The 19,974-nt window shown below is 45.0% G+C and overlaps 2 protein-coding genes across 2 annotated transcripts; one reads left to right on the top strand and one right to left on the bottom strand.

Annotated features, from left to right (window-relative positions):
- Positions 1-904: 904 nt before the first annotated feature.
- Positions 905-5,616, bottom strand: LOC111558100 (protein FAM90A27P-like). Its single transcript, XM_045046265.1, has 5 exons — positions 5,453-5,616; positions 4,469-4,646; positions 3,823-4,019; positions 3,256-3,364; positions 905-2,366 (listed from the first exon to the last, which is right to left on the bottom strand). The coding sequence occupies exons 1-5, from the start codon at positions 5,611-5,613 to the stop codon at positions 1,875-1,877; spliced, it is 1,137 nt and encodes a 378-aa protein (XP_044902200.1). The 5' UTR covers positions 5,614-5,616; the 3' UTR covers positions 905-1,874.
- Positions 5,617-17,427: 11,811 nt separating this feature from the next.
- Positions 17,428-18,718, top strand: LOC105261236 (vomeronasal type-1 receptor 4-like). Its single transcript, XM_023244982.2, has one exon. It carries the CDS (start codon positions 17,664-17,666, stop codon positions 18,603-18,605), a length of 942 nt encoding a protein of 313 aa, XP_023100750.2. The 5' UTR covers positions 17,428-17,663; the 3' UTR covers positions 18,606-18,718.
- Positions 18,719-19,974: the final 1,256 nt, after the last annotated feature.

The raw sequence follows: 19,974 nt of genomic DNA, 5'->3' as shown, positions 1-19,974 counted from the left end.
TTTCTAGCTCCGCCCTATGGGGAGAAGGAGGTGGGGGTGGGGCTGAAGGAAGGTGGTGGCTTGCTCTTTCTGGAGACCAGCCCCATCCAGGAGCCCACCCAGAGTCACCTATTAGCGCCTATTAGTGATAATGCTCTTATCACTCACAAGGATATTACAGGGACTTTAGGAGCCCTGTGTCAGGAACCTGAGGCAGGTTCCATATCCATATATATATATATATATATACATATATATATATATATGTGTGTGTGTGTGTGTGTATGTGTATATAGTCTATATATATACACACATTTTTCAAGTTTATTAATTTACTTGAAAGATCATGCTCACACAAGTGGGGAGGGGCAGAGAGAGAGAGAGAGAGAGAGAGAGAATCCCAAACAGGCTCTAGGCTCATTGCACAGGCCAATGTGGGGCTCGAACCCACAACCGTGGGATCATGACCTGAGCTGAAATCAAGAATCAGCCACTTAACCACTGAGCCATCTCTACATATTTTTCTATTATCTCATGCCACATTTCAAATCCGACCCAGCAAATGAATATCCCCAGGAGTGAACCAGTCATTATGGTAGTTAAAACTTACCAGGTGATTCTGATGTGTCAATTCAGAACCATTCCATTTTCACTCTTCAACCTGCATTTGGAACGCCTGGGATTGTTACTGAGAAACCCCAGATCCTGGTTCAGTAGGGCTAGCTTGTGCCCGAGAGTTTGTATTTCCTACAAGTTACAGGTCCTTGGATTAGACTGTGCATTCCCTTTTGTCTTTAAAAGTCCCTGACTTCTCCCTTGTGAGACACTATGGGGTTCACACCAAGGTCCTCATTACTCAGGTGAAATTGGATGAAGAAAAAGAAACTGACCTGAGGTGTAAGGAAAAATGACAAAAGTTGTAATACACGTTCCATTTCAGACAATTTTATTCATATTGAAAGAAAGTAGTCAAACATAACATTGCAACCATTTTTAATAACAAAATGTGCAAGGTTAAAAGAATATTCCCATTTCCCCAAGGCAACGAGAATTTCCACTGAAATTCCTTCAAAGTCAAAATCTCGATAACCAGGAGAGGGCACTCTTCCGGAGGGTTCAGGCCTTCTCCACCATCACAGAGAGGCCTTTTCCCCAGTTACCCAAATACTAGTCATTTATCCACCCACACAGATGAATTAATAGCTTTCTGTTCATGTTAGGGTAAAACATAGCTTCCCCTTGTTGACTTAGTTTCTTAAATAACATCTGATTTACAAAGGCCTACCCATGACAATTTCATACGCTCCATTCCCACCATGACTTAAATGTACAAAATGTAAAGGTGATGTCTGTCCGGTGACCCACAGTGTCACCTGGAGCCCCAGCAGGTGCACAGGCACCACCGGCAGAAATGCCGACTCACGGGACGCAGCTGTTCCTGCCTCTTTTCCCACCTTTCAGCCACTTCCAGGGTGGGACATTGGCCACACTCAGTCATTCTCAGCAGGGGAAGAGACCAGGAGGTCCTCTCAGTGGAACACCGGGAACGTGTCTCTCCGAGGCCTCTGAGATGGGAGGGCTCTGACCAGCGGGTGGAGACTTCTCCAGAGGGAGACAGAACAGTGGAAAACCTGGAGCTCTGCCACGCCCTGTCCCATCTCATGTCCCATCCTCGCCCCTGCTGGCCTGGAACATGCCTGGGTGGTCAGGGTTAGGGGACAGCACAGGTCTGAACGGGGCTCAGACCAGGTGAGTCAGGTGGAGCCTGGCGTTCAAGACTGGGCATTAGGACTGGTATCTTCCCAGTCACTTGAAGTATCTGTTTGGATACTGGGGGGAAGCTGCGACCGGGACAACCCCCAGACCAGGTCACTGAGACCCACCTGGGAGGGGGGTTAGAAGAAGTTGAATCTGGCTTTCTTTGGAGGGTTCTGGGAAGGCTGCATGGGGACCTGGGGAGACCTCTTCCCCTGTGCCTGGATGCTGACTTTGGAGCTCTGGCCATGTGTTCCCGGCGCAGGCTGTGGGCGGGGCTTTGAGTCCACAGGAGGATGCTTGGCTTGTGCCTGGCGGTGACACACAGGACCCAGCACAGGTGTCTTCCTGGCCGACGGGGGAACATCACGGGAGGAAACCTCAGGCCAGCCGGCTGTCGACTTGGAAATGAGAGCCTGGTCCCGGCAGGAGCTCTTTGGATCTTCGCAGGGCAAGTCCGCCCCGCATCTTCGGGCTGGTTCACAAGCACGCACTTCAGGGGCTTTATAGAGGGGCCGTGTAGGGCAGGACGACCGCCTGTCAGCTGTCCTAGCAGGTGGCTGACACGTGGGGACAGGGCCCAGGACAGATGGCTTCGTATTGGTTTGGACGGGCAACGGCCTGGTGGGGCGCTGTGGGAGAAGGAACCTCATATTAGACACCTCAGGAGTCAGGACAAGTTGGGATTCTCTCTACGTCAGGGAGAAAAAAAGGAGCAACCCAATTTAAACACACAACTCATGCAACACTAAGTGTCACCGAAAACGACGTGCTCGTAGTCACTGCACATTTGCAGAGATCCGCTCCTCCGAGGTGGTGGGGGGAAACAATTACAAGGCCCATCTGGTTTTTGCTGCTTATCAGATACGACAATCGAAACTTCCCTTGTCTTTGTTGTTAAGATCCAGGGAACACACAATGTGCAGAGTATAAATGGCAACCATCCATTTCAAGGGTAATTTGGGTATTTACAAAAGTTTAAAAGAAGCCTCATCTTGGGCGCCTGGGTGGCTCAGTCCGTCAAGCGGCCAACTTCAGCTCAGGTCACGATCTCCCGGTTCATGGGTTCAAGCCCCGCCTGCGGCTCTGCACTTGTGGTGCAGAACCTGCTTGGGATTCTCTGTCTCTCGCTCTCTCTCTTTGCCCCTTCCCCACTCATGTTTGCTCTCTCTCTTTGTCTCAAACTAAATAAATAAGGAAATAAATAAATAACTTTTTTAAAAGTCTGAATTATGAAAAAGATAAAAATAAATAAAAGAGGCCTCGTCTTGACATAGGATCACAGAAGGCATCCGACAGAACCCTTCACCTGTGCACAGAAATGCCCCCACCAGCGTTTGCTGGCTGACTTGCACAAAATCGGGAAAAAATACATTTTGCAAATAAAGAAGCTGGGATTTGAAAACTCCTAGGACGCCTGTGCGGCTCCTACAGTCCAGCCCGGAAGTGAACGTGGCCCTGCACCCCTCAGCAAGTCACAGATGGAGACAGAGCTCAGAAGCAGGAGCGAGCAAGACTCACCCGCAGGTGGGCGCCCGAGTCCGCGGGTTCGCTGCAGGCGCTCTGCGGCTTCCGCTGGGGTCTCCCGGGTAATTTCCGGGGCAGGTCTTTCTCTTTCCGCTCTTCTTGCCTGCGGAACAAATCACGGGAACTGTCGGATGCCCCCGACCCCGGTCGCCACCACTGACTGGGAACCAAGAAGACCCCGGAGCCCAGTCGTCGGCCTGGTTTAGGGGCGACGGAGGCCCCGAAGCCCCTGTGGACTTTGCCAAGGCAGCTCCTTCCGGGACCTCAGCGCAGCCCCCGCTTCCAGGAAGCATCCCCTTCCCCGCCGTGGCGTCAGCATGAAATACTCTCACTTAGACTCCCTGCGCCTCTGCCGCGTGCAACACCCCAAGATAGATATTCCCGGCCCGACTCCTTGGAAATCCCGAGGACTCGAGGGAGCTCTGAGGTCAACCCCGGGCACCGCTTGCCTACTTCTCTCCTGGTCCGTGCCTGACACAGCTGCACGGGGACAGCAGGGGGAGGGGCTCCCCGTCCTCGGGGCTCCGTTGCCCCAATCATTCTGACCCTGCGAGTCCTCACCTCTGTCCTGGTTCCTTCCCGCTGCCAGTCGTGTGGAAGGACCCTGGGGTGTGGCAGTCCTGAGGCCTCCTGGGTTCCAGGTTTTCATTCTTACTGGAGCCCAAGGGCTGGGGGGCAAGGGCCCCACCCCAGCACTTCATGGGGCACCTTCTGCTGCTGGCCAGGTGCCCAAAGGCTCCGCAGTTCTTGCACTTCACCTGTGGATGGAGGGAGAGGGACCTCCGTGAGCCCGCGGTAATCAGGGCAGAAATGAAAGGTTACCAGGACAGGTATTTGGAGTTGAGTGGGGGGAAGGACATAGACCCAGTGCCCCTGGCCAGGAAATCCGAGAAGCTATGGTCCTGCCCAGGGCCCATTTCACAGAAAGTGACCTGAGAGGAAGGAACTTCGTGGCTAAAGGTGATGACTATGAAGTGGATTTGAGTGTGGCACAGCCACCAAGCTGAACGTGACGCTAAATTGGGAGTCAGTTTGCTCCTCAGAGGATCCAAATGGGCCCATCTGCCAGGTGAGGCCCTCACAAACCCGGCCAGCCTTGGATAAGCAAGAATCCCGGAGGACAGAGACACACAGCTTTCTGTTGAAACCCACTCTTTGGGGTCCATGCCTCTCCTCTGGTTCTTGAAACAGCCACGCCTCCGCTTACCCTGGTATTCTCCTCTTCTGGTGGGGGATTCCTCTGCCCCACCGGTCCCTTCTGGAGCTTCTTCAGGTTCTGAGTCATGGGGAGTCTTATGGGCCGCTGGTGTATGTAATGACGTGCCATCTGCCTCATGTCCTTGGGCCTCAGGTCATTCTCCTTCAGGACCTGAATGTTGGATTTCCTATTCACAAGCAAAGGACAAAAAAAAAAAAAAAAAAAGATGTAGACACGGAGACAGAAGTCCCTCATAGCCTTTTACCTCTCTGCATGGAATGGGTGGGGGACTCACTGATCACTGAGTGACCCCCCAGTGATGGGGTCTTCTCATGAACTGAGGTCCCATTGTGTGCCATTTTGTGACCTGTTTTCCATCATTACGTACTCCCAGAATAGGACACTGCCTGAGAAAAGGCCACTTGGAATAAACATGGTGAAATGAGATTGGCAGCCATGAATGTCTGTACAGGTCCTCCCCGAAAACCTCAGTGTCGCTCAGGCCTGTGTGCTGGGTTTTTGTCCAACTGCTTCCTCCAAGCTTAAAGCGTTCATTCATATTTATCAAAACCAATAAGCAGGCCAACACTATTGAGTTTTTCCCCCTACACACTTCCAGAAAACTCACAATTTTCATAGAACAACATCTTCCTGAGAAAACCTGCCATTTCCTCTGACAAAGGTTTGCAGAGATTTGATGTGACACTGATGAACACCTGTGAAATGTCATACGTGACCCCCGTAACCACATGCCAGTTCTCAACAGAGGCATGCACAAAGTCACACGGGGACACGCAACCTGTGGACGCCCGTGCCAGCTCACATCCACGTGCAAGCTCACAGAGAAAAGCCTGTGCGACGGTGAGGGACACACAAGTCAGAAGCCCCTTCCTCACCCCCCCTTGGTCTGAGCAGAAGCCTACAGCCCACACCTGCGCCCGGAGGGGATTTTCCCCCAGGCTCTACCCACGTCACTCCTGACATTTGTCCCACCTCTCCTCTTGGTCTTTGCGTCTTTGTGAAGCCGTGAGCCGGTCCACTGAAGGCTGACATTTCTTACTGGAGACACAGCGGGCACCTGGATCCTCTCCCGGCATCAGCGGGAACCGTAGCAGAACCTCCACGGCGGCATCAACGACCCATTTCTCTGTCATCGAGTCAATCTGACAGAGAGAAAAGAGAACCAAGATACAATCAGAGTTCTGCACGAAGGAGGAAGCCTTGAGATATGAGAAGATAATAAACCAGCTCCCAATTCTGTGAGTTCTTCAACTCAGTGTTAATCAGAGAGTAAAGGCTCTTTCCTCTGGTTCAACAGTGAGTTTGCCCACGACCTCCACGCGGGGGAGCCCTGTGCTCAGGGAATGCTGGCGGTCCCAGGAGGGAACTGAGATGCCTGTACCCTGCCTTCTGATCACTGCACATCCCTGTTATTGGCCAGCCGGCAAATATCCACATCGCTAATCACGGGCTTTCACCCATGGTCACGGTCATGGGAGGGGAAGCTGCCTCAGCGCTAGACTGGGAGGCCACCTCCTTCCTCCACATGTCACCTGCCCAACCTCTCCCACACTTACATCTCTCTGCGGAATTCCAAGCTGCTTTAAGAACTCTTTCCCCTGTTCCATGGAAAGCCTGTTGGGGTCCATCGGGGTTGGTCAGTCCCAGGGACTCTGTTGCCCTGTGCGGGATAGAAAATGAAACCGCTGAACGCTGCACACCCCTGGACCCCCCCATGCGCAATGCAGCCGGCTCCTACCTCTCTACCCACCATCTCCCCTTTCACCTTTTGTTCCAACTACACGTGCATATCCTTCTACTAGTAACATAGTACCAATGAATGAGAAATAAGACGATAAATTTTTTCTAAACTTCTCCACTAGACTTAACATGTTTTATATATACATGAAATGCAGATTCCATATTTAGAGACCTTATGTAATACAACATAAAACGCTTGGAAAAAAGTGATCACATAATTGGTTTCAAAGAGAAAATTCAAAATGTAAGAAAACTGGATATTTTACATTCTCTAGTTCCCCTCTGGCATAACTGAACACAATTAAATATAACTACATTATTTAACTTCTTTATCAGATGAACTATTGTCAAACTATGCAATATATTTCCAGCAATTTCTGAAATCAGATTCCTTAAAATCAAAAATGAAATTCAAATGGAAATTATAAAAAAGAGAAAAAAGATAAAACAGTTTATGCCAAAACTTAGGAGCAGGGCAAAACGTGGTTTAGGGGTAAATTCCTTAGTCTAAACACGCATATTATATACAAACATAAAATTTATAGAAAGTTTTCATCTTAAGAAATTGGAGCGGGAAAAAAAAAGAAATTGGAGCAAAGAAAACAAAAGATTACAAAAGGAAGAAAAAAATGAAATTGATGAATCAAAACCTAAATGGGATTGGGAGTGCTTGGCTGGCTCAGATGGTGGAGCATGCAATTCTTGAAATTCAGGTGGTGAATTTAAGCCCCACATTGGGTATAGAGTTTCCCATAAATAAATAAACAAGTAAATAAAATCTAATGGGAAAATGGAGCGTAATCGGAAAATATATTATATCTTCAAAAACAGCAATAGAATACATTATCACTGACTGTCATAATAAAAAGACAATAAAATTTATCGTAATAGATTATATTAGGGGGAAAAAAAAGACCAGTGGCATGTGGGTGGCTCAGTCGATTAAACTTCCGACTCTTGATTTTGACTAAGGTCATGATCTCACGGTTGATGAGTTTGAGCCCCGAAATGGGCTCTGCACTGAGACTGTGGAGCCTGTTGAGATTCTCTTTCTCTCTCTCTCAAAATAAATACATAAACTTAAAAAAAAAAAAAGAGACCATTTTTCCATAGAAACAGGAAGGAAAGGGGTCAGGGAATCTGTATCTAATCTCAGGGAAACGTATTTGAAAACCTAGAATAAAGTATCTGTTCCTTTTCAATTTTTATTTTATTTAAGTAAACTCTGTGTCCAACATGGGGCTGGAACACCTGACCCCCTTTTCACATTTTTAAAAAACGTTTATTTATTTTTGAGAGAAAGAGTACCAGCGAGGGAGGGGCAGAGAGAGGGGGACAGAGGATCTGAAGCAGACTCTGTGTTGACAGCAGCAACCCCGATGCGGGGCACAAACTCATGAACTCTGAGATCCCTGAGATCATGACCTCAGCCGAAGTCAGACGCTCAGCCGACTGAGCCACCCAGCCACCCCTGTCCTTTTCACATTTCAAATGGCCAAAACTGAGTAAGGAGGAAGCCTTTCCCAAGTACAAATGAAGGTAGAGTAATTCTTGCCTCTCCATTCGACTGGGAGCTTCATAGCTCAGGTACTGCTGTTTTATTTACAGGTTCAGGATCAGGGTTGTGAATTTCAACCAGCTTTCAAACAAGTTCTCATGAATACACTGGCATAAAAGATAAATTACTAAATCACTCACAGTTTTAAAAACCCTGGGTCTGGGTGAACATTCTCTGCAATGATCTAAAAGTTAACATTTCCTTGGGGCTCCTGGTTAAGGGTCTGACTCTAGATTTCTGCTCAAGTCATGATCTCACAATTCTTCAGATGAAGCCCCAAGTCAGGCTCCTCACTGGCAGCACGAATCCTGCTTGGGATTATCTTTCTCCTTCTCTCTCTGACCCTCCCCTGCTCATGCTCTCTCTCCCTCTTGCTCCCTCCCTCTCTCTCTCTCTCTCTCTCTCTCTCTCTCAAAACTTTAAATAAACTTTAAAAATAAAAAAGGGCCATCTGGGAGGCTCAGTTAGTTGAACAACTGACTATGTTTGTGCTCAGGTCATGATCTCAGGGTTCTGGGATAAAGCCCCATGTCTGGCTCCTTGCTGAACATGAAACCTGCTTAAGATTCTCTCTCTCTCTCTCTCTGCCCCTCCCCCCCAATCACTCTCTCTCTTTCTCTCTCTCTTAAATAAAATAAAATAAAACAAAATAAAACAATAAAAGTTAACATTTGTCTAAAAATTAACATTTTTGAAATAGTTTTTTAATCAGTCTCTGTGCTAAAAATTCCATTAGTTAAGGGGCGCCTGGGTGACTCAGTCAGTTGAGCGTCCTACTTCAGTTCAGGTCATGATCTCACAGCTCATGAGTTCAAGCCCTGTGTCTGGCTCTGTGCTGACAGCTCAGAGCCTGGAGCCTGCTTCAGATTGTGTGTCTCCCTCTCTCTCTGGCCCTCCCCCACTCATGCTCTGTCTCTCTCTGTCTCAAAAATAAATAAACATTACAAAAAGTTTTTACAAAATAAAAAAATTCAATTAGTTAAGGAATCCTTACTTCAACACCTAAAATGGCCCTCTCCCCTTATTTCCTCCTATTTCTGTGAGGGGTAAAGGGAGGCCCCAAATAGTCATTGAAACGAACCTGTGATTTTGTGTCTGTCAGTGGCCACTCAGATAACGTAGACGCTGGTCCAATACTACTGGACCCAGAAGGGTTTCCGGGCTGACTGAGAAGGTCAGGTCTTCTGCTGGGCTTTTATACAGCTCAGGAATCCCAGGAAATCCCCTTCCACCAATAATCAGCTTAACCTAATTGAGTGTGAGCTTATCTTTGTGTGTGAGCTGGTTTTAGCCGGCTCACCCAGGATGGGAAAGGACGCTTCATTGGAAGAAATGTTTATTGAGTTATTGAGTGCTTACATCCTCAGCACTTTCATTGTATCTCATATGTCTGTGTCTGATACAATACACTATAATTTGGTCTTTGCCATTCCCAGGGATTTTTAAAAGATAAACCTACAACTAGGCAATTTTAACACTATACACAATGCTGAAAATGTTTACACACATGTTGCCAGTGGGAGGGGTTGTGCCTGCATGGGGGCGGGGCTCTATCAGAGATCTCTGAACCTCTGCTCAGTATCGTTTGAGCCACAAATTGCCCCAAAGAATAAAATCTCATTTTTAAAAAATAGTTACGCATATGCCAACGCACTGGCTGATTCCTTCTGCATCTTGCTGCAGATGGTATAAGGTTAGTCTCCCCAAGGCAAGGAGCTCATTGGCACCCAGGGCTTCAAAAACCAAGGGGAAGAATGGCTTTCTTTATGCACGGAATCAGAGCCCCGCTCAGATGCAGAGAATGCCAGCATTCCCGGACTCCACGGCCAGGGCCAGGTTCCAGGATAGCGCAGGCAGGATGCTCTCCGGTCCCCATGGGACCTGCAAACCAGCAGGCATCCCTGGCCTGGGCTGGGAGGGAGATGCGCTGCCATGGAAAGGGATCGCGGGAGGATTTGTTTATGAGGTCGGAGGGGTGCAGAAGGAGATGGGCGGAGCTCAGCAGAATTCACAGGGAGGCATTTCGCTGGGTGGGGTCGCATTCAGGTGGGTTTTTCCACCCACATGCTTCCTGACTCTCTCCTAGGACTGGGGAAAGGGAAGGCTCTTCTGCATTTCAGAGTCCTTCTGCCAGGGGATGCGGGGGCGACGTGGGGGTGGTTATACTGATGACCCATTTCTCAAAACGAAGGGGTGATGTCCAAGATAATCCCATCTGAAGGCGAAGCTCAGAGATTTAGGAGGAGAAAGAGAAGGGGAGGAGGAGGGAATGACTGGTTTCAGGTAAATGTCCCATCCTAGATGGATTAATGTGTTCTCCCTGCCTCTACAAACACCATATTCTTGGACCTTGAAAACATTGATTTCTCTACCTCTGATGTTCCAGCCTAGTGAGTTTTTAAAACCACTTTGTTCCCTCGATTCTCATTCAAGTCAAGGTTGGCTCACTCGAAAAATAAAAACAGATAATTTTTGTGGTTTTATGTATTCTAATGTGAAAATCATTTAGAATGGTTTCCAGTAAATGGAATGTTTTTGCTCTTCTCAAAACTACTTTACACCCTGTTATTTCTCTAAAATTTCTTGATTACAAAGTGCTTCATTAAACCTTTCTTCAGTATCTTCATTCCCTGTCGCTCAGAGTGTGAACCACAGATTGGCAGTATTCGCATCAGAGATCTTCCACAAATGGAGAAGCTTTGGTCCCACCCAGCATTTTTCTATAAAGTTCTGCTATTTAACATGGTCTCCAGGTAATCATTGAGTACATGAAAATTTGAAAAGCGCATTTCTTTTTTTTTGTAAGAAATATACCAGTAAGTTTATTTCAAATTAAAAAAAAATTTTTTTTAACGTTTATTTATTTTTGAGACAGAGAGAGACAGAGCATGGATGGGGGGAGGGTCAGAGAGAGAGGGAGACACAGAATCTGAAACAGGCTCCAGGCTCTGAGCTGTGAGCACAGAGCCTGACACGGGGCTTGAACTCACGACTGTGAGATCATGACCTGAGCTCAAGTCGGACGCCCAACTGACGGAGCCACCCAGGTGCCCCAGTAAGTTTATTTCAAAGTCTATCTGCATACAAAAGTGTTTATGTTTATAAGGAGTAAAGTGCATTTCTAAGTCACCCTGCACCTCCTGAAAAATACACAACACTATGTATGATTTAAAAAAGAGCTCTTAGGGGCGCCTGGGTGGCTCAGTGAGTTGATTGTCCGACTTGGCTCTGGTCATGATCTCACAAACTGTGAGCCCCATGTCGGGCTCTGTGCTGACAGCTCAGAACCTGGAGCCTGGTTCGGATTCTGTGTCCCCCTCTCTCTATCTGCCCCTCTCTCACTTGCTCTGTCTCTCTCTCAAAAATAAGTAAAAACATTTAAAAAAATTTTTTTAAGAGCTCTTAGATATGCATATAGGTGCGTATTAGATAGGTGGACAGGTGCTGGATAGACAGACAGACAATCTGTGTTGCTTCCATGCCTGTATGTTGTTTTGTTCCTCAAAAATATTGTACTGATGATAGTTTAGCAACTCTCACGTTACCCTCTTTCTTTCCATCAGTATCTAAGACTAAATTAAAGAATATTATTCTCCCAGGGAGCGTGAGTGGCTCAGTCAGTTAAGCATCTGACTCTTGATTTCAGTTCAGATCATGATCTCATGGTTGGTGAGACTGAGCCCCATGATGGGCTCCGTGGGATTCTCTCTCTCCTTCCCTCAGTGCCCCTTCCCCACTTATGTGAGAGCACCGACGTTCTCTCTCTCTTTCTCAAAAAGAATTTAAAATTTTTTAATTAAAATAAGTATTATTTTCCCAAAAAGTTACTTATTGAATCCATCAGATCGCTCATATCAACTGAAACGGTTCTTGCAACCCTTTCCTTTTGTCTTGGGGTAAATTAAGAAGTCTTCTCTTGAGTCTTGCCAAATGTGTTTTCATTTCAGAAAATGTTTCCCTTCAGAATTTTATGTCCATATAAAATTGACAGTGGGAATGCCTGGACTCTCTTTAACCTTGAACTGAAGTGGAAACACTGCTTGGATTTTGTCCTTGAGCGCTGGGCTATGCAGAGATAGATCGGGAGTTTGGGACAGAAGCCCTATGTATCCCCGTTCTCATGGAAACTTCAGCCCCGCTCACACTGCTTCTTAGAAGGATGATGTTCTAATCTTTCCTGAGATTTCCCCTCTTCCATTGTCTCCTCACTGCAGTATAATTGATTCTAAGTGGGAAAAGGAAAATGCTGGCCGCTGAGAGGAGAACTGTCTTACTCGATTATTCTGTTTTACGCAAATTCTGATTTTTTTCAAAAAACAATTCTTCTGTAGGCAGCCGGGAAAAAGAAAGAGGCGCTGCACCCCACACGGGATCTGTGAGGCACTGAGTCCAGCTTCACGTCACCACAGTTAGCACAGTTAGCAGTCTTCTGTCATCAGAAGACATACCTTCAGGTGGACCTGTGGGTGGAGACAGAAGTCCCAGGTCTGCATCACAGAGGAATGGAGCAGTCATGAAGGAGACCCAAGTATGGAAGCTGGAGCCAAAAGAAGGAAGTGGACCCTCCCCTCGCCCATCCTTCTCCAGTCCTGCAGACCCTCCACCTCCCCTCTTGTCATATCGTGCATATATTTTTGTTGACTCTGTTTATTCCTCATGCAACCCCTACATCACAGGGGTCCACCTTCACTCTGTGGAGATCTTGGTTATGATACCATCCTTTCCACAAATTTAAAGGTCAGAAGCTTCACCAAGAGTTGTTGCCAATTCTCAGGGATCAATACTCTCATGACTTTCTCTGTTCTCCCCTTAACCTTCCCCCATAAAACCCATCTTTGCCTCATATCCACACAGACCTAGAACTCAGCCCCCAACGTCGCCAACCTGAAAGAATCCATGTGGAGACAAAATGGGCTAGTTCTCCATGTGGTCTTTATTAAAGACTCTGAAAGCGTGATGGTGGGCGAGGAGCCCTGGCACACCCAGCAGTGTAATGAGTGCAAATCCGCACAGCACATTTCCACTTGACCCAAGAAAATAATTCCACAGCATGATATATTATTTACCATATAGACTCTGCCTATGCCAGAAAGGAGGGCATCCAGGACACGTGCAATATCAGACCCCCAACACTCCAACTTTTCCACTTTGTGCCTTAACCTAGAGTAACAATACTCACATCATTTTTTATACATTGCACATCATGATATCCTTGTGGGTGGTTGCAAAGTGGGAAGTATAAATGATGGATTCATACAGGGGCATGTACTGCTCTCTTCTTGCATACACGGATATGATGGCTAGATACACATACATGCGTGTGAGTGTAATTTTTGAGATATGGTGGGACTGTGGGAGTCCATGTGAGTGTGAGTCGTAGTAGGCATGTATGATTCCGGCTGAGAGTTTGTACGTGGGGTGGGCATGAGTTGGTGAGAGAATATGTGTGTCTATAAGTATGGGAGTATATGTGACTGTGTATGTGATTTATATGGAGGTGTGTGCATGTGTTTGTATGTGTGTGCATGTGTGCGTGTGCTCACATGCATGTGCAGTAGAGGCTGCCCACCGTATGGCTCTCATCCCAGGCTTGGAAATTGAGAGGCATTGGATAGTGGGCCTGGATAAGATGTAGATTTATTTGTAGGAGACAACTAAGGGGTAATCTGAACTCCTATTTTATATTTCTTCATGTGTTACAAAAGCAACAGTTCTCATTACTGAAAATACATCAAAAAACAAGTATGGAAAACTGTGGTAACCATCCAGTGCTCTTGAGTTGCATATGTAGCATTTATTTCATAGAAAAGGAACCATGTGAGGCTTAATTTAGACTCCCAAATTAATTGGCATTGAGTGCCTGTCTTTGAGTTTCAACTTTTGAAAACCCTCAGGTATTTTTTCTGGTACCAACTTTTTGCTTCTAATTTAATGGTAGTTCACCTCTGTGGTCTGAAGATTAGGAAGAAATCACTCTTGGGTGCAAGAACTTGTCAGCAAAGCAGATCTAGGGAGAGACACCTACTTGTTCCCAGTCCCTCACCTGTCAGACCTCTGCGTTTTGCTCCCCTCCACGTGAGACCTGTCTGCCTTCAGGAATGGAAAACAGCGTGTACCAGTCATTTCAATGGTCCCTTTGTAGTTATTAACTGGAAATTGGTAATTGGTTGCGGTAATTACCAACTTCAGAAAACAAGTTCTTTATAAATGCTCTCAGATCCCCAGCCGGCGCTGTCATGGCCACTAAAGGTGAAATGATAATTGCAATTCTGAAGGGAGGGGAGGTCATGATCACTGCCCCATATCACAGGGTCTCGTGGCTGCCTCCCTCCCACATCCACGAGCCCTCATGACCTTGCACTGAGCTCACCATCCACACAGAGGGATGTTTCTGGGAAAACATTTTCCATTTCAGTCTGAGAAGCAAGTCTATAAGGTATAGACGTCTATGGGGAGTAAATTTGGGTAAGTGATCGTATATGAAACGGGGATTATTCTGGGTTTGAGACGGATCCAGTGTCATAGCCACAGAAACATGAGCTGGGTTAGTAAAGAGAGATGGGGTCCTAGACTTTACCTAATGCCTGCTGGCTCCTGGTGTGATTTAGTGTAATCCACAATGACAATGATTGTGGGTATTTAATCCAGTGAAAAGGAATCCTGATTTTTCAGGTAATTTGGGCCGGAGTTCTTTTTTTTTTAACGTTTATTTATTTTTGAGAGACAGAGAGAGACAGTGGGTGAGCACGGGAGGGGCAGAAACAGAATCGGAAACAGGCTCCAGACCCTGAGCTGTCAGCACAGAGCTCGACGTGGGGCTCGAACCCACAAACTGTGAGATCATGACCTGAGCAGAAGTTGGACACTTAACCAACTGAGCCACCCAGGCGCCCCATTTTTTTCCCTGGCCTGTAGTTCTGAAAGCAATTGCTTTCAGCCTACCTTACAGGAATCAAACACCAACTTTGTAGCATTACTAGAGGTGTGCCTGTAATCCCTCCATGTTTATAATAAGGACTAGGATAAATAAATCTGTACGATCATGCAATCTTGTGAACAAACAGGATATCCCAATGACAACTGCCAGAATAGAAATGTTTTCTCTGAGTATGATGTGCTTAATGGAGACAGTAGTATCTCTGCTGAAAATATCATGGTCTGTGGATTACGGTGAGACTGTTTTCTTCTGGAAGCTATTGAAAATAGCATTTAAGGAAAAGACAGTTCTGTAATAATGTGTTTCAAAGAGAGGCTGTTAGGCTCACGTGTATCCTATGGTGTTTTCTCTGGTATCAGTTGTAAATTCTATAACATCAATTTGTAAAGCACACAACGGTCCTGTATTAGAGTTTATAATTTGCATATGTCATATTTTAATATATTTCAGAGAACTTACCACATGGTTAATAGTTCCTAACCTGGTATTAATAAATAAGCATATGATCTAAAATTACTAACACTTCAGTTTTTACCTTACTCTATTTTATCCCATATTAGATTTCAACATCCCATACTTCAGGGCAAGACATGAGATTATGATAGGTTTCCTTATACTTTTGTTCTTGACATAAAGGAAAATGCCCCAAAGTTTTTTTCTTTCTGTTTCCATCCTACTCTTGAGTCATTCTTGCTTGCATTCATTCAATTCAATTTGTCACGGGACAGGTTCCCATAACACGAATCTGCAATCAGTGCATCTACATTTTATTAAATCTCTAAAGCTTTATTCATTTTGATATTGGTCTACAGAACAAATCTTTACACATCGTGAAAGTTATTATACCAAAAATTATAAAGTAACATACTATCAAGCTAAAATAAAAAGGCAAAGCTAAAACCAAAACTCTGTATATAGATTTTTCGTAGAACACAGCTGTCTAGCTTACTTAGCATAGCATAGCCGTTAGATGCACTGTCTCTGCAAACAACTCAGCCAGATTCAAGTCCACACTTTGCCCCAAGTACGGTATGAATTTAGACAAATCACCTATCCTGTCTGTATTCTCCTTGTCTTTAAAATGAAAGGGATAGTAGTGATGACTCAGAGTTTTGTTTAAAAAGTAAGTTACAACATGTATGAACCTCATAGCAATGGCTCATACGTTGTTATTTGCTTTAAACTCTTGGGGTGCCTGGGTGGCTGAGTCAGTTGCACATCTGACTTCAGCTCAGGTTGCGATCTCATGGTTCTTGAATGTAAGCCCTACAATGGGTTTGCTGCTGTCAGCACGGAGCCTGCTTTGGATATCCCAATGCTCACTCTCTCTCAAAACTGATTAAACAATTTTTAAAAAAAGGTTATATACTCAACTCTTGAAAATCTCTTTAAAAATTAATATTTCTCTTGTTAACCTTTATTGATATACAATTGACATGCCAAAAATCGCACATATTTAATGTATATATTTTGATGAGTTTGGAAATCTGCTTACCTCTTTGATGCCATCACCGCAACCAAGGTACTGAAATATCCATCACTTCCAAAACATTCCTTGTGTTCCTGTGTGTGTGTGTATGTGTGTTTGGTCAGAGCACTTCACTTAAAGTATAGGCTCTTTTCATAATTGAAAGTGCACAATACTGTACTACTAACTATAGTCACCATATTGTACAACAGATCTCTACAACTCACTCATCTTGTATAACTGAAACTTTACACACATTGAACAACAATTCCCCATCCCCCCTCCCTCCAGCCCCTGGCAACCACTGTTCTATGCTCTGCTTCTATGGGTTTGACTATTTTAGATTCCGCATGTAGGTGAAACCATACCGTATTTTTCCTTCTTTGACTCGCTTATTTCACTTAGCATAACATCTTCTATGTTCATCCAAGTAGGAGTTCCTTCTTTTTGAAGCTTAGATAATATCTCATTGTATGTATATACTCCACTTTCCTCATCCATTCATAGTCAATGGGCATTTCAATTGCTTCCATAACTTGGCTATTGTGAATGATGCTGTAATGAATGTGGGCATGCAGGTACCTCTTTGAGACCTTGGTTTCAATTCTTTTGGATATAGACCAAGAAGTGGGATTTCTGGATGATGAGATAGTTCTATCACATTTTTTTTGAGGAACTTCTATACTTTTCCATGGTGGCTGCAATATTCTACATTTCTACCAGTAGTGTATAAGGACTCCAATTTTTCCACATCCTTACCAACACTTGTTATCTTTGGGGCTTGGAAGATACTAGTCATTCTAACAGATGTGAGATAACATCTCATTGTGGATTTGATCTGCATTTCCCTGATGATTAGTAGAGTCGACCACCTTTTCATATACTTGATCATTCATATGTTCTTTGGAGAAATGTCTATTCCTAAAGTTGCCCATTTCTTAATTGGGTTATTTGGTGGTTTCTTTTATTGAGTTGTTGGAGATTCTTATGTTTTGTATAGTAAACCCTTGTCAGATGAATGCTTTGCAAGTATTTTGTCCCATTCCATAGACTCCCTTTTCACTTTAGTGATTATTTCCTTTGCTCTGCAGAAGCTTTTTAGTTTTATATAATCCCACTTGTGTTTTTTTGGTTTTGCTGCCTCTGCTGTTGCTATCAGATCCAGGAAATCATTGCCAAGACCAATGCCAAGAAGATTTTCTCCTATGTTTTCCTGAAGGGGTTTTACAGTTTCACATCTTATGTTTAAGTCTTTCATCCAGTTTGAGTTGATTTGTTGTGTATGGTCAAAGATAGGGGTCCAATTTCACCCTTTTACATATGGATATCTGGTTTTCTCAACACCATTTCGAAGGAGAAACTAATGATAAGTGGAGAATATTGGATTTTAGTTGACAAGACGCATGATGCCCACACCTCATATTCCCATGCAGGATCCTCTGGTTCTGAAGATAAATCTCAGTGACTGGAAACCGGCAGAATGGCCTCCAGGGATTTGGTCATAGGAGTGATCTTCTTAACCCAAACTGTGTTCGGAATCTTGGGGAACTTCTCTCTTCTTTACTATTATATCTTCCTCTCTTTCACTGGGTGCAGGTTGAGGCCCACAGATTTGATTGTCAAACACCTGGTTGCAGCCAACTCCTTATCCCTCCTCTGTAAAGGAGTCCCCCAGATGATGGCAGCTTTCGGGTGGAACAATTTTCCAGGTGATTTTGGATGCAAACTTCTTTTCTATCTTCACAGAATAGGCAGGGGTGTGTCCATAGGCAGCACCTGCCTCTTGAGTGCCTTCCAGGCCATCACAATCAGCCCCCAGAACGCCAGGGGGACAAAACTTAAAAGGAAAGCTCTCAAGTACATTGACTTCTCTATATTCCTGTGCTGGACCGTCTACATGCTGGTAAATATCATTTGCCCTATCCATGTGACTGGCAAACGGAACAACGTGAGCATCTCAATGAGAAAGGATTTGCAATACTGTTGGGGGACAACTAATAACAAAATCACACAATTGCTACATGCAGTGTTGTTATCATTCCCTGATGTGTTATGTTTGGGGATCATGGTCTGGGCCAATGGCCAGATGGTCTTCATCCTGCACAGGCACAGGCAGAGGGTCCAGCACATTCACAGCACTAATGTCTCCCCCAGATCCTCTCCTGAGTCCAGAGCCACCCAGAGCATCCTCGTCCTGGTGAGCACCTTTGTGTGTTTCTACTCCCTCTCCTCCATCTGCCAAGTCTTTATTGCTGTTTTCGATAATCCCAGCTGGTTGCTGGTGAACGTCTCTGCCTTGATCAGTGGATGTTTCCCAACTGCCTGCCCCTTTGTTCTCATGAACGGTAACTCCTGTGTGTCCAGGTTCTACCTTCCCTGGCTGAGGAACACAACATCCACGAAAGTGATAACAAACGCGTAAATTGTACGTTTTTGCACAGTGTACAGTTGTTACTTCATTCATTCCCAGAGCTGCCAGCATAATGACGCAACAATCACACCCCAGGAGAGTGGTCAGCAAGCCAGAATGAGCATCTGTCCCAATAAAAAACAATCAGTGGTAATAGTAAATGTAAATGAAATATTAATGCAATTATTATGAAAATACTTATGTAACTGAAATTTTGTTCACACTTCCAGTGAAATAGTTTGGAATCTGTGCAATTAAAAAATGTTCCTGAAACAATCTAGAGATTGTGAGGGAGTATTTGAGTGTTGTAATTTTTAATTTGACATACTAAATATATCCAGAAATTAACTACGCTTGGAATTGTTGGAAAAGTTGCAAGAGAAGTTAACGTGTGAGACGGCCATTCAAGAAAGTGAAGAAAAGAATGTTCTCAAGTAATAATGAAGTAGGATGGGGGTGATGGTGGAGTGCAAATTCAGGTTCAGTTAGGAACATTTGGGACTAAGTTATAAAATTTGTAGTTTAAACCTTAGGGAGACAGTAATCTTTAAAATATGATGACATGGAGGGATATTAGCACATTTAAGGCATTTAACATAGGAATGGACAAAGGGACCTGGGTTGGGACAAAGGAGAGCACAAACACCTGTTGTCACTGATGAAAAAAGTGAGTGGGTGGTAATTTTAAAAAACACATCAGGCAACCTACTGAATGGGAGAAGATATTTGCAAATGATACATCTAATAAGGGGTAAGGGGTTAATGTTCAAAATATATAAGGAGCTCACACAGCTCAACCAAAAAATAATAATAATCTGATTTTAAAATGAACAGAGGAGTGGCATCTGGGTGGCTCAGTTAGTTAAGTGTTTGACTTTAGCTCAGGTCATGATCTCAGAGTGTGTGAATTCAAGCCCCACATCAGGCTCTGTGCTGACAGCTCAGAGCCTGGAGCCTACTTCAGATTCTGTGTCTCCCTCTCTCTCCCCCTCCCCTACTCTCACTCTGTCTCTCTCTCTCTCTCACAAATAAATAAACATAAGAAAACTTTTTTTAAAAATGGACATGGGGGGCGCCTGGGTGGCTCACTCGGTTGAGTGTCCGACTTCGGCTCAGGTCAACAAACTCACAGACTGTGAGTTCGAGCCCCGCATCGGGCTCTGTGCCGACAGCTCAGAGCCTGGAGCCTGTTTCAGATTCTGTGTCTCCTTCCCCTGTTCATGCTCTGTCTCTCTCTGTCTCAAAAAAATAAAGGTTAAAAAAAAATGGACATAGGACCTGAATCGACATGTTTCCAAAAAAGACACTCACATGCCCAACAGACACATGAAAAGATGTTTCATATCACTAATCGTCAGGGAAATGCAAATCAAAACCACAA

The sequence above is a fragment of the Felis catus genome, chromosome E2 (assembly GCF_018350175.1).
Source record: "Felis catus isolate Fca126 chromosome E2, F.catus_Fca126_mat1.0, whole genome shotgun sequence".
In the NCBI taxonomy this organism is placed as follows: Eukaryota; Metazoa; Chordata; class Mammalia; order Carnivora; family Felidae; genus Felis; species Felis catus.
The sequence above is the reverse complement of the archived record's forward strand: the minus strand, read 5'-3'. Positions and strand labels throughout refer to the sequence as shown.